General features: G+C 43.3%; 1 protein-coding gene across 4 annotated transcripts in view; it reads right to left on the bottom strand.

Annotated features, from left to right (window-relative positions):
- pdxdc1 (pyridoxal-dependent decarboxylase domain containing 1) overlaps nucleotides 1–12,641 on the bottom strand; it is a 28,793-nt gene extending 16,152 nt beyond the window's left edge. For 3 of the 4 annotated variants that reach the window (XR_011079415.1, XM_068596093.1, XM_068596092.1), the window contains exons 1-14: nucleotides 12,453–12,641; nucleotides 11,016–11,109; nucleotides 10,852–10,920; nucleotides 10,222–10,305; nucleotides 9,772–9,921; nucleotides 9,316–9,505; nucleotides 8,911–8,979; nucleotides 8,750–8,828; nucleotides 8,559–8,643; nucleotides 8,228–8,276; nucleotides 7,720–7,821; nucleotides 6,353–6,478; nucleotides 6,208–6,258; nucleotides 606–666 (exon numbers count right to left, since the gene is read on the bottom strand). Coding sequence is in view for 3 of the 4 variants with exons in the window: in XM_068596093.1 (XP_068452194.1) it covers nucleotides 606–666; nucleotides 6,208–6,258; nucleotides 6,353–6,478; nucleotides 7,720–7,821; nucleotides 8,228–8,276; nucleotides 8,559–8,643; nucleotides 8,750–8,828; nucleotides 8,911–8,979; nucleotides 9,316–9,505; nucleotides 9,772–9,921; nucleotides 10,222–10,305; nucleotides 10,852–10,920; nucleotides 11,016–11,092 (1,192 nt within the window). In the remaining variant the exon portion in view is untranslated. The remainder of the gene's footprint in view (nucleotides 1–605; nucleotides 667–6,207; nucleotides 6,259–6,352; nucleotides 6,479–7,719; nucleotides 7,822–8,227; nucleotides 8,277–8,558; nucleotides 8,644–8,749; nucleotides 8,829–8,910; nucleotides 8,980–9,315; nucleotides 9,506–9,771; nucleotides 9,922–10,221; nucleotides 10,306–10,851; nucleotides 10,921–11,015; nucleotides 11,110–12,452) is intronic. The other variant, XM_068596094.1, reaches the window with a different exon arrangement.
- Nucleotides 12,642–12,907: the final 266 nt, after the last annotated feature.

Below are 12,907 nucleotides of genomic sequence, written 5' to 3'. Positions count from 1 at the left end.
CTTTTCAGAGCTTATGAGCATTGTGTGGTCTTCTACGCTGAAGACTACAGTGAACAGGAACCCACTCATACAGACCTACAACTCTAATCACCATGAACAACATTAAAGGCAGTAGATGGTGTTGATATAGCACCTTTTTAGTCTTCCAACCAGTCCAGAGCACTGATTACTACATGTCAATATACACACCGATGGCAGAGGTTGCTACACAAGGTGCCACCAGGTAGCCCACCAGGATCTAATCTTTCACACAGTTTAGTATCTTGCTTACGGACACTTTGACATGCAGAATGGAAGAATCGGGGTTCAAAGTACTGATTTTCGATCTAGTGAAGGACAGAAATAACCACCAGCATTCTGTGATATATCATGTGACGGATGTTCCATACTTTAGTCATGTGACGACAACAAAGCTGATAGAGAGGAGACCGGACTGAAAACTAGTAAATGGACCTTTGAGCTAATGATAACTTAATCACCCTTGAGAGTTTAACGGATATCATGGGAATAAATAAGGTCACCGTCGACATCCTATCCTGTAGCTAGTACATCACTGTTTCTGATTGACAGACAGTTATTTTGGGTCCAGGGAGTGTGAACCTTACCAGAACTCATTTCCTGGGAAAACCTGAAAAGCACCACAGGAGAGTTGAGTTCATCCTCCACCTGTTGGACACACAAAGACATGGTGGACATCTCAGACTTGGGGATTGTTCTCATCATACTTAACCAGTGAACTGCTGTCCGACATGCAAAACAATTATCAGTTGAAAGGGTGCGATGTTAACATGGATTTAAGGTTTTGCTTTGTTTCCATGCCTACTGAGGCTACTACTTGTAATGTCTGTGGGGATTGTAACTGTATGACACACATTTCTTGTTTGATTTGTCAAATTTAAATTTAAGAGGATTTTATCGATACTTGATTCTGCTTTATTGGTTCCATTAAGGAGGTGGTGGAGTGATTGCCTGTCAGTGGTGCGGAGCAGCCAAAACCAAAGCTACAGCTCCAGTTCAGAAGATTTGGTTGACTGAGGCCCAGTCCCAATCTCCACCCTAAACCCTCAAGCCCTGAACCCTCGAGCCCTGAACCCTCGAGCCCTGAACCCTCGAGCCCTGAACCCTCGAGCCCTGAACCCTCGAGCCCTGAACCCTCGAGCCCTGAACCCTCAGGGACTCACTGACGTCAGCTGCTAACTGGTTGAGTGTGAGAGTCTGTGAGGGCTTGAGCTGGTGTGAATATGAATGGGACAGCACTTTACTGCAACATCACGTGACTACATATAAAATATTGTGTACAATTATGTATTTATTTTATTATTTTTATTCACTGGTTCAAACGTCTTCCTTATAACATGAGAAGTAATTTAAATTATTTATTCACTTGTTTTTGTCAAAATAAAATGTATGATGAATGTGACTCATATATATATATATATATATATATATATATATATATATATATATATATATATATATATATATATATATATATATATATATATATATATATATATATATATATATATATATATATATTATGTTTGCATTCCTCTAATTCATGTGTTTTTATGTTCCATAATGTTGTAAAGGTATTTTACCAGCTAAATGCCCACGTGCCTCTTTGTTTACCTTTTTTTTTTTTACGTCTCCATTCTTCCATTGGGAACTGTGTGTTAAACCTCACGTTGCAATGCATTGTGGGTAATTCCCTTCGGCAAAGTCAGCATCTAATGGGAGCGCGCCTCTAAGTGCGTGAGTCCGTAAGGGTGGAGATTGGGATTGGGCCATAGATTTCAGTACAAAGTGATCAATGTGTGTGACATTGGGTATTTTAACTACTCCATTCTCACTGGAAAATATTCCAAAAGCAAGTTTACGAAGTATACGCCCAAGCCACTGATACAGGTAGCACCTGGACGTGTGTCTGCATTACCTTTCTTGTTTTGGGTCAAATTGTGCTACGCAATGCCATTTAACCAGAATACAATTAAAAAAAACAAATAATCTCAGTGGAGTTGCATGTGGTGCATTTATAAACCAGACAGGAAATGAACGACAGCGAAGCCCATTGTTGATGACATCCAGGTGAAAGGTTAAGGCAAGCATCATGCCTGGGTGGGGCTGAGATGAAGGCTAGTGTGTCTGAAGTATGATAGGAGGGTCATGAATAATCCACAAGCATATGTGGTGTTGTCAAATTAGGAAACCAAAATGACTGTAGTATGTTTAATCCATAAATAGACAATGGGACAGGGTTGAAGGCGTCAACATGCTAAGTGCGTGTCGCTGTCTGAATCACACCCATCGGTTGGCCACCTGTGTGGAGTTGTAAAAGTAGGTTGAATTTGAACTGTTGTCTTTTTCATTACTTTCCACTACCACAGCTGCTACTGTTACCGTTTGTGTGAAGGTCTACATTCCTTGAAGGCCTCCAATAAGAGACTGTCAGGAAATGTTGGCGGGTATCCTCTTTTGAACAGTTTATCCAGCTTGCTCTTCTCTATGAAGCATTATTTTCACCCTGCCTTCAAGTGTGGCTACTTGGAAAAAGTCGTAGCACTTTTCCCTTTGGATGTGGACAACAGACACATTGTGACCGAGTTCAATTAAATCATACTGAAGGTTTTAATTCATCTATTAGACAAACTGTTGGTGGGTTGATGCACAGCAAGTAACACACTAAGACAGAACCCAGAAGTTCTGGCGGAGCAAAGGGCACAACTAAAACGGATTTGAGTCCACACCAGTCCATACTGTACATGCAACCAGTCAGAGGTTTTCAACCAAGCAGGAAGAAGAGACATCAGCTCAGACAATGAACTGTTCAGCAAGAAAAGAGCAAACAAAAGATCACCAGATGGGAGGCCTCTACTTGTGCAAACACTTTGACTGTGTTGTTTAAACAGAATACAGTCAAGCTCATAGTTACCACAAATGTTATGACGTCATAACTATGATAAATAAAAAACAGCTTTATTTTTCTCTTTTTTTTATATAACCAAACTAGAATAACAATCGTCCCAACACAATTGAGATTAGTCTTAGACCAGAAACTGGTGATCATTACATAGTTACTTCAAACTAGTCTACAGAGGATTGCCATGGATTCCATGGGCCTGGTCTACTACAACACACTGTCGGTTGTGTTTTGTTTTACAAACAAAACAACCCACAGTTCATAGACAACAAAGAATGAGCTCATTTTAGCTGCATTTAACCTTATTTGAAGTCAGCTGAAAGCCAGTATAGGTAGCTTTGGACTTCAACATGGAAGAAGTCTGCCTTAAATAACAGTATTGCTCCTTCATGGGGAAAAGAGCCAGTTCAGGTAATTGGGGCATCTGAGGAGGTTGCCTTCAAGACACCTCTTTGCAATGTGGAAGGAGACCCAGGGAAGACCTAGAAGACACTGGAACGACCGTACAGTATATCCCAACAGGCACAAGAACGCCTCTACGAGATGAAGATCATGGCTGAAGAAGAGGATATTTAGGCAGCTTTGCTTGACTTGCAGCCACCAAGTCCAGGATGAGCAGTGAACAAGGCGGGTTTAGACTAAATGTTCAGTGAAGGTATCTGAACAGTAAGTACATAAAATCTAGTAAATAATTTTAAAAAAATCCTGAAATGTTTTAGGATTCGTGGATCGTTGATAAACCTCAGTTTAACTATAGATACCATAATTCCCAGCAGACAGGCAGCTAAACTAAAGGTTCTGGGACCTAACACCTCGCTCTGTGTCTGGATCCTAAACTTTCTGACTGCCAGAACGTAGGTGGCGAGTCACACTTCAAAACCATCATCTTCATCACTTGTCCCTCAAGGTGGTGTACTCAGCCCCCTACTGTACACACATGTTGAGAAACAGCTCAAACTTCATTATCATACATGCTGATGATACAGTACCGTGTCATCAACAATTCAAAAAGGCCTACCTGGAAGAAGTAGCCATCACTATGGTGCCAGGCCAACAACCACCATCAGCAAAACAAACAAAACTGTCAGTGGCTTTTAGGAGGAAACAGCAGAAGAGCTACACACCACTACACCCTGTGGCACAAGGGTGACACCTTTAGGTACTTGGGAGTCCTGCCACAAATAATCTGACGTGTCCACAAGTGGACAGCTTTAACTAAGTACCGGAGTGAATGCAGCCAGGATGCATTGAGGACTTGATAGCACTGTAAGTGAATGTGTCCTGGGGAAGACTGCCTTGCAAACAGAAATGATGAAAATGTTTGTTTGAATGCAGAGCTGTAAAGTGAGATCCAATCACAAATGGTCACTTGAGACTCAAGTGGAGACCCATTGAAATACCAGGTACGAGTAGTTGAGCCAGACTCCAAGACGCATGTTGTGTGTTCAGGGCGTCTGGGAGTGATAAAGACCTTCTACTCTGCTGCTGTGAAAAGCAGGGGGCATCACCAAAACTATTTGCATTTTAAACCAAATTAAGTAATGAGATGCAACAGCACATGACACATTTATTCATTATTCATGACCCTTGTATTTCTTCCAAAGGCAACAAAACACAATGAGTGTGAAGAGGCATTCCCTGAAGTACCTCAAAGAACATGCCTGAGTGGTCCACATCCTAAACAATTAGGGAGAAGTGAACAGTCCATCAGCCAATGGAGACCCAAATACTGCTCAGCTGGTGTGAGTGAAGGAAAATGACCAGGAGTGACAGGAAGAAAGAACAGGAAGAGAAGGGAGGACAAAGGGGAGTAAGGGTGACAGGCAGAGGCTTGGTCCCACCTACAATAGAGAGCATGAGAGAGCCCAGAACGTCCCGCAGTGAAGCCCCCGAGATGGGCGGGATCCGCGACACCACGCCCTGGAACCAAGGCAACCCACACTGACTATAACTGCAGCTATACACACACACACACACACACAAGCATATTCACACATGGACCTGCGAGCTCATACACAGCCACCTCTTACTAACACAGTGGTATGTTAAACTCTAACTATAGCATCTTCACAGAGAATGCTGCTGACCGAGACCAAACAAGCTCCTGTGAGTTTGAGTACCACTGTGTAAGGACCCTGCTCCCCAACACTCTGATTGTTCACTGCATGTGTATTACAGTTGTGTTAGTGTAAAACACTGCTAATCCCAGCTGGAGAGTACTCGCATCCCAGTGACTATATGGATGCAGTATTTGCCTTCAATATATGCCAGTGAACAATCCTTTAAGCAAAGTCTGTACCCCTGAGACGGTTTCCGTGTCAACACAACTCTGGTTTTACCGTGATCAAAGCCTCGAAGAGGGAGATCTCTGTCTGAAGCATGTCCTATCAACACACATGGATGTTGTCTTTGAACATCTGGAGGTCATTTCTTCATGTGATACATGTTCTTTATGAGTACATGGAGAGGCGTCGATCCTTGTACCAAAACATTTTACCTCAGCTGTTTATCATGCACATGAGATCATTCGTGAACCAACATGTCTATGCCAATAAATGTGTTTGAATTTCATGTGCATGGCAATATCATAAGATAATATCATAAGCCAAAATATCATCAGGTCATCTAGTCACTAGAGTACAAGGCGAGTACTCGCCTTGTTTCATGGTGGTGGGATGGGGCTGAAAATGTGGGCTAAATGCTTTAATTTGAGTAAAATTATGATTTGCCTACGTTTATTTATACACAAACTTCTCAAAATTTAGAGACGAGGCCTTCTGTGAATTAAACTACGCGGACTAAAACTAGAGGCCAAAGTCTAAACAAGTTCTAAACAAATCTAAGAATCTCTTTTTGACGGCTGTCATTTCTAAATATATTTTGTTGCAAATCTTTGATCGTATGTGAAATGTCCTAGTTTAGAGTAAAGATGACCTGTTTCCTTAGCAGTGGATTTTTTTAAACCCCAGGTATGTAGCAGTAAATAAAAGCAGGCAGAGCAGCATGGAGAGGTGTGCTGTGACTCTATGACTGCAGCACTCTCACTGACACAATGGGGCTCTACTTTCACTGAGGCATAATGCAAAGCCTAAGGGGAACTCAGAAATATCTATGTTTGGATATGTTTTGGTGAGTTACAATCAGTAACTGCACATATGGTTATCACTTCACTCAGTTGGGTATCGCGGAGTTGGTACTGTCTTCCTATTCTCACAAAAACTCGGTTCACCTTTATTATGGTAAACATTCTGCTGTTATTCATGGCTGAACATAAAGGCAACACCTACCGATGTTTTGATGGAGGCCAGAGCCTTTAGCTTCTGCAGGAGTTGTTGGCTCTGGAGAGGGAGAAGAGAGAGTTTTTTTGTTTTTTTTAAATAGTTCAATCTGTTGGGACAGTTTGTGGTTAAGGGGGAGTTAAGAGATGCTCACCAGGGCGGCGGCATGTCTGATCTTCTGGACAATTCCACTGTGACCGAGGTACTGCAGCGAGAGCCAGAGAGGCAGCGCTCGCAGCTTCGCCACCGGCTGGCTGGAGGTCAAACCTGCTGCCAGAGACTGAGACACAAAACATGGAGACAGAGCAACAGTCATGGAACTATGAAACAAGGAATCTGTGTGCGAGTGTGTGTGCACGTGCGTGTGTGTGAACCGATCATCTAATCTACTCTTGGGAGGCGTATCGCGAGGACGTGCAGTGTCACGGTTAGTGCAATCTGGACAGGTGACACGTTCAAAATGAATGAACCTTTTAACAAACAACAGCCCCATTGTGTAGCAGTGGGGGCGGGGCTTCAGGGCTCTGCGACTGCTGACAAAGGTGGAGAGTCACTGGATCTGTTGACATATGTGAAGTTGGCGGATCCTTGATCCGGCCATGCGTTGCGTGGTGGATGCAGCTCGCAGAGTTGACTGACTGTTCGCTGCATCTAATTTTGCATAAAACATCGCTCAACCTCAACTTTATGCAAATGGGGTCTGTCCACCCCAACTCACCAGGCTCATGACACTCAGCACAAACTGTCAAGTTGGGCAGCGCTAATCAAACATGAGTCAAGATGTTGTCACGAGATTGCCTCTTCTGGCCTTAAATGAGTTCTGTTAGTTACTGTTGAGCTGTCAAATGACAAAGTTAGTGACCGCCAAATTAAAACAGTCAAGCCGAAACCAAGCCCCGCCCACTGCCCAGAGCAAACTTCTGCAAAAATCTGAACATTTGGTTTATGGCATGCCTTTCTGTTTGTTTACTGGAGTGAACCTCCAAAAACAGTTGAGCAAATCATCTGCAGCAGGCAGTTACATGGATTACCGAATTGGACGACCAAACTCTTCTTCACGTCCTAGGAGTCAACGAGCGATCAAAGAGGCCAAAAAGAGAAGAAGTCTTAACGCGTCATATCTTTTAGGTACAACACAACAAACAACAAAACTCTATTGTAATCCTCAGAGAGACTGCCCAAAACGTTCTGTCAGGGAGAATGCACCCAAAGGACAACTGGGAAGTTACGTCGTCCATATCTAGTATGGGATCAGAGACCGTGTCTCAGCCTTCATTCTTGTGACCGATGATCGGTTCTAGGGGCCAAGCAAACAGCCACGCCACTAAGCCAGAGAAAGGCAAAGATAGTGTCATGAAGCGCTGAACAGAATGCCACTAATGGACTTGGGTACTTCAAGTTAAATCAGTGTGAGTTTGACTGTGAGCAGAAAATAGGATCAGACAACTACAAACTGCCACAAACCACCAAAAACATGTATGAATGTGTTCAACCACTTAGTATGAAATGAGAATAGCCTACCAGTGCTGGGTCTTCATGTCTGTAGAGGGTGACAGCAGTAACTGCAGGGAGTCCCAACCACTGACCTGGTGTCAGTGTCATACTGTCACTCCTGCTGGCGGCCTGGGAGGAAAAGAACAAGGGAAGGTCAACATAATATGGTTTTTCCTGGGGGTCTGGCTTCATTCATTTGTAAAAGTGATGTGTTCTCATTCTGTCGTAAGCTGCCACAACGTTGGGTTCAGAAATTCATTTAGCAGCTAAACCCTTTTAAATTTTTCAGATTTCTCTTCAAACTATATTCCCATGCCCATGTGTATGTAAAAACTGTTTTTGGTCCCTGTTCCACCTGTCCATACTGGCTTCCAAGTCCACTCGGTTTGAGTCTGAAGGTCAGGATCAACAAATAAGAGCACTAATCCCTTCAATGGACATGTAGCATGTCGTTATCATTGTAACATTGATTTATTCAAATGTGAACATGTCCTTTAATTTTTAGGCTGTGACTGGAACTGTAACATTGGCTTACCATGATAGCAGAAGTGACCTGACCCAGAGCCAGGGTCGCCAGGTTGACCCTGAATAACAAAACAAGAAAAACACAACATCATGTTAAAAGGTCAACGTTACACAGACTTGTGTACTCCAGCATCTCAACAGAAATACAAATAGATTTCGTAGCAATGTCTCCTCTATTCACATAAAATTCCATTTCAAAAGTCTGTATTTCAGCAAAACCACAGTAAAAACATTTAACATAATCATCTTAGCTTGAATATCATAATTCAGGTAATATCCATAACATTAACTACTATGAGCAGGCCAACCATATAGTGCACAAAATAAAATAACAGACCCACCCCTCCACATGGAGCCACATGCTGTACTGATCACACAGGTCCTTCAGACGAGCCAACTTGTCCGTATGTCCCGCCCCAGGGGTACCTGGGAAAAAAAAGCAGCAGGACAGAAAGTCTTATATTCAGCTCCTGTAACGTACCACTTTGTACACCGTGGAACCTGAAGTGTCTGAACTATGGCTATCCTTCACCTGCGTTGGCGATCAACAGCAATGGAAGCTTCCCGGCTTCGATGTCCTCTTTGATCAGTTTGTCCAACAGGGCGACGTCCTGACAGACAAAACAGGATGAGAGTCAAAACTCATTATTTTCAACTCTGTTTTCAAAGGGATTTCCATTTGGATTCTCTTACCATTTGGTGTTGGGATCCAAAGATGGTGTTGCATGGGACTGTGCACAGACTAGAGAGAGGCAGGCCGAGCTGGTGACACAGAGGCTGATATTACAATGACGCTAACTTTCTTTTACATCTGCATTGCTACAAAATACAGAATGCTGATAGACACTTTGAAACTATTGAAGTCAGAGATTTTTGGTCTCCCAAAAATCTCAACAGTACAAGTCGTGCTACCAAAAGTGAATTTGTTAAATACCGTAGTTTGTTGACATTCAACAGATACGATCTGAAGGTAAATGGAGCCCATGTGGAATCTCTTACATTTTTAAAGTCCCTTCATGTACAGTTCCAATATATCTAAAATCCCAGTTGGATTGGAACACACAGGGGCTTTAATCTTCATCATGTGAAAGTTTGTACCTGGTTGCACAGATGCTGCCCCAGTCCAGGCCGGCCAGAGGCACTCTGGTAGATGACGGGCTGTCTGGAGCTGAGGACTGCATAGCCCTCAGAGGCATATTCTTCATAACGGGCGTTAATCACTAGCCGACACACTTTGACCAGGCCGTCCCGCTCATCCTCATGGAAGTAGGCTGAACCGCTCTCATACCTGAGTGACGGTGAGAATGGAGAGTAGTGACAGCAGAAAGTGCTATAGTAATGAGCACAAAGACAACAACTGGTAAAACTACAGAATCAGAGTTTTAGGGATTAATTTTCTACTATCTACTAACAACAACAGTGTCAATGGGACCTAGAGGTGATACACTGGCCAGCAGGGGAAGCTTTCTCCTGCTGCTTTTGACGCTGGTCACACGCAAAGCACAAGTGAATAGTTTGGATCCAAAGCTGTACTGTACTGAGCCACGGGTCTACCTGAACAGTCTGCAGAGCCACAACGTGGTGTCAGACAGGATCCGAGTAGTCAGCTTCCTCAGCCGTTCTCTGTCCAGCACCGAGATGTAGGCGGCCAGGCTGTGACCCAGCAAGGCCATGTGACCCTGTTCACCCACATGCTGCATCCTTCTGGAGACAAAGAGCAGCTTCATCACACACCGTATTCCTTCATTACGTTATTCCCCTGGGGGAGTTGAAACACTGCTGAATCAGGCCAGTCTGGCCTTGTCCTTAAAGGACGAATCAACATGGGTATCAGACATTGCATCATCGTACTTATAGTAACACTATTTCTTTACATATTAGCTGATGGATTTGGATTAAACATGACTGGCAGAAGAAAACAGTGTCCAACACAACATGGTTCATTTGTAGCAGGTGGGGTACAACATGCTGACAGTGCTATCCTCATGTATTAGTTCTACTCACTGTTGGCTTGGCTTGTCCTCCTCCTCTTCCTCATCATGAATGAGGTTGTGAACAAGGTGCAGTATAGTGGCAACATCCTGACCGCTGCACAGAAGACGCAAAGGAAGCAGTGATGTGCTTCACAAAATAACTTCAAATTCTTCCCCAACAACACAATTTACACATGTGGTATTAAATGTCATCCTCAACACACTCATCCTCCATCCCTGAATACATATATCCTATGAACAGTCTTCTACATGTTGCTCAACGAGCTTCAAAACTGCCAGAGAGACATCCAGTTCTCCATTGACTGCAATGGTAACTGCTCCATCACATGTCACAAGGTAACAGAGGACTAAATAGTTGTAAAATTGCTGTATTTTCCACATTTGTGACACTGTGATAATTATATCCCAGCAGTGTGTTCAGAAGAGTCTGTGCACTGACTTAAAAAACCTCCTCCTCCGGCCTTGGACACTCACATCCGAACAGGAAAATCTCCCCAAAAAAACCTCAGGGGAGAAAGTATGAAATACTGCTGAGCTCTCATATTACCACAATGAACCAGAAAAGGAAGAAAATCCCTCCGGAATCTTAAAGACCTAAATAAGCTGAAAGAGATAGTGTGTGAGAGTGTGAGTGTCTTACTCTCCCTGCAGGGGTCCAGGGATGCTGGTTCTGCTGAGGCGCCACTTCTCTGGTCCCGTGTCCGGCTCTCTAGACAGATGCACAACAAGACACATTGTAGTCCTTTTACAGCCGTCAGATTTGATGCTCGATTTCTAAAATAAAGTAGAATATTTTCTCATCACCTCTGTCCGTCTCCCAGGATTCTCATGGCGTCAGTCAGATTCTTGCCCACTTGAGCCAATGTTGAGTCCACCATCATCTAAAGTGTTTGTGTATCTGGGTGGTTGAAAGAAAGATATATATATATATATATATATATATATATATAGATAGATAGATAGATAGATAGATAGATAGATAGATAGATAGATAGATAGATAGATAGATAGATAGATAGATAGATAGATATATATATATATATATCACAAAGTTATAGCTACACATACATTATCTCGTTGCACCTTGTTCATTACACAATATTAGCACAGAGGGTGAAAGGCGTTTACCTGCTGGCATTGTACATACTATGTGCATTTTCCATGTACATTACTGTAACACTGTGTTGTCACAGCTTTATGAGCCAGTGGGACAGAAAGTGAACCGAAGCTGAACTCTGTACATGAGGCTGACATGTTCGGCCTCAGAGGAGGAACAGATGGGTGTGGACCTTCATGTGCACACTCCCTGTGTTGACACCGAGACCACGCCACTCTATAAAAGCATATCAGGCCTATTCAAGACGTGGCAGCTGCTAAAATAATGTCCTTGTGGCATAATATAATTTAATTTAAAATATGTTTAATCATTTATCTTTTAATTTTCTTTTAATATAGATTGTATCCGTTGAGTTCCATCAATAGCGAGCTTAGGAGGAACTTTAGAGATTTGGGGGTACAATAATTACAATCTAGAGGTGTATAAATACAGAAAGACTTTCTGCTTAAAGTAATGACAGTTTGAAGATATGTAACGAAAGAAAATGAGTGAATAAAGTTTTTACCAGAGATATTTAAACACAAACACACAACATTGTGTCATGATCTACCAGACCCCTTTGCTATTGTTTGTGTGTCTTATAGGGTGGCATTAGTGTCATAGTTTCTATTGTAATATTCATTTAAGTGTAAACCTCTTTAAAATGTGATACATATCAATGTTTAAATCAAAATACTGCTGTTGGTACTACAGGTATTGCAGTGCAGTACTCTCTTGGACCAGAAATAACTTAGAAACAAGTTTTCAGGTCTGTTTCCCTCATGTTGTATATTGAGAGCACCGGCAGAGCACCGGCAGACTGAAAACACCCGTTTGACGCTGCTTCCGGTCAGCCAGCAGCTTCCGGAGCCGGAGGACAGCCGGGAAGCTGTGTGTTCGCTGCCCGTCTCACACAAGTCTCACACAACACGTCTCACAGTCTGTCTCTCACAACACGTCACACAACACATCACACAACACGCTTCACACAACACGCTTCACACAACACGTTTCACACAACACGCTTCACACAACACGCTTCACACAACACGCTTCACACAACACGTCTCTCACAGCCCGTCTCACACCTCTCACACGGCGGGCTAGTTAGCAACACACACACACACACCTGACCGAGCTCTTACCGTCCCTGCACGCAGCTGTCAGCGGGTCCGGGTCTGAGAGAGGGGACGGGACACACAGAGTCCGATAGTAGGACACGTTGTCCCCTCAGACGTCTTCGGGAAAGCTCGCTGGAGCTCTGAGGTGGACCCGTATCCGCGAGCTGTGGTGTCTTTTATTCCGCAGACTCAAGACCGAACTGGACAGTTTACTTCCGGGATCGGCGGCGACGTGAGTTCCACGCTGGCAGCGTCGACGTCACGCTCTGCCTCAGAAGTGGCCGGTCAGGTGGCGGCTGATGACGATGTGTTTTGTCTTAAGGATTCATTTTTATAGCCAGTGAACACAACCTGCTAATGTGCTTCTGTCATATGTGAATATTTCCATCGTGGTTGGAGGCAATAAACAGTGATAGTTCCATTAGAGCTGGATCCCCAGGCAGACTAACGAAACAGTATATTCATTATCTATTAAGTCT

Source organism: Clinocottus analis, unplaced genomic scaffold, assembly GCF_023055335.1.
Source record: "Clinocottus analis isolate CAN_PGR_092001 unplaced genomic scaffold, fCliAna1.0.p SCAF_34, whole genome shotgun sequence".
NCBI lineage: Eukaryota > Metazoa > Chordata > Actinopteri > Perciformes > Cottidae > Clinocottus > Clinocottus analis.
The sequence above is the reverse complement of the archived record's forward strand: the minus strand, read 5'-3'. Positions and strand labels throughout refer to the sequence as shown.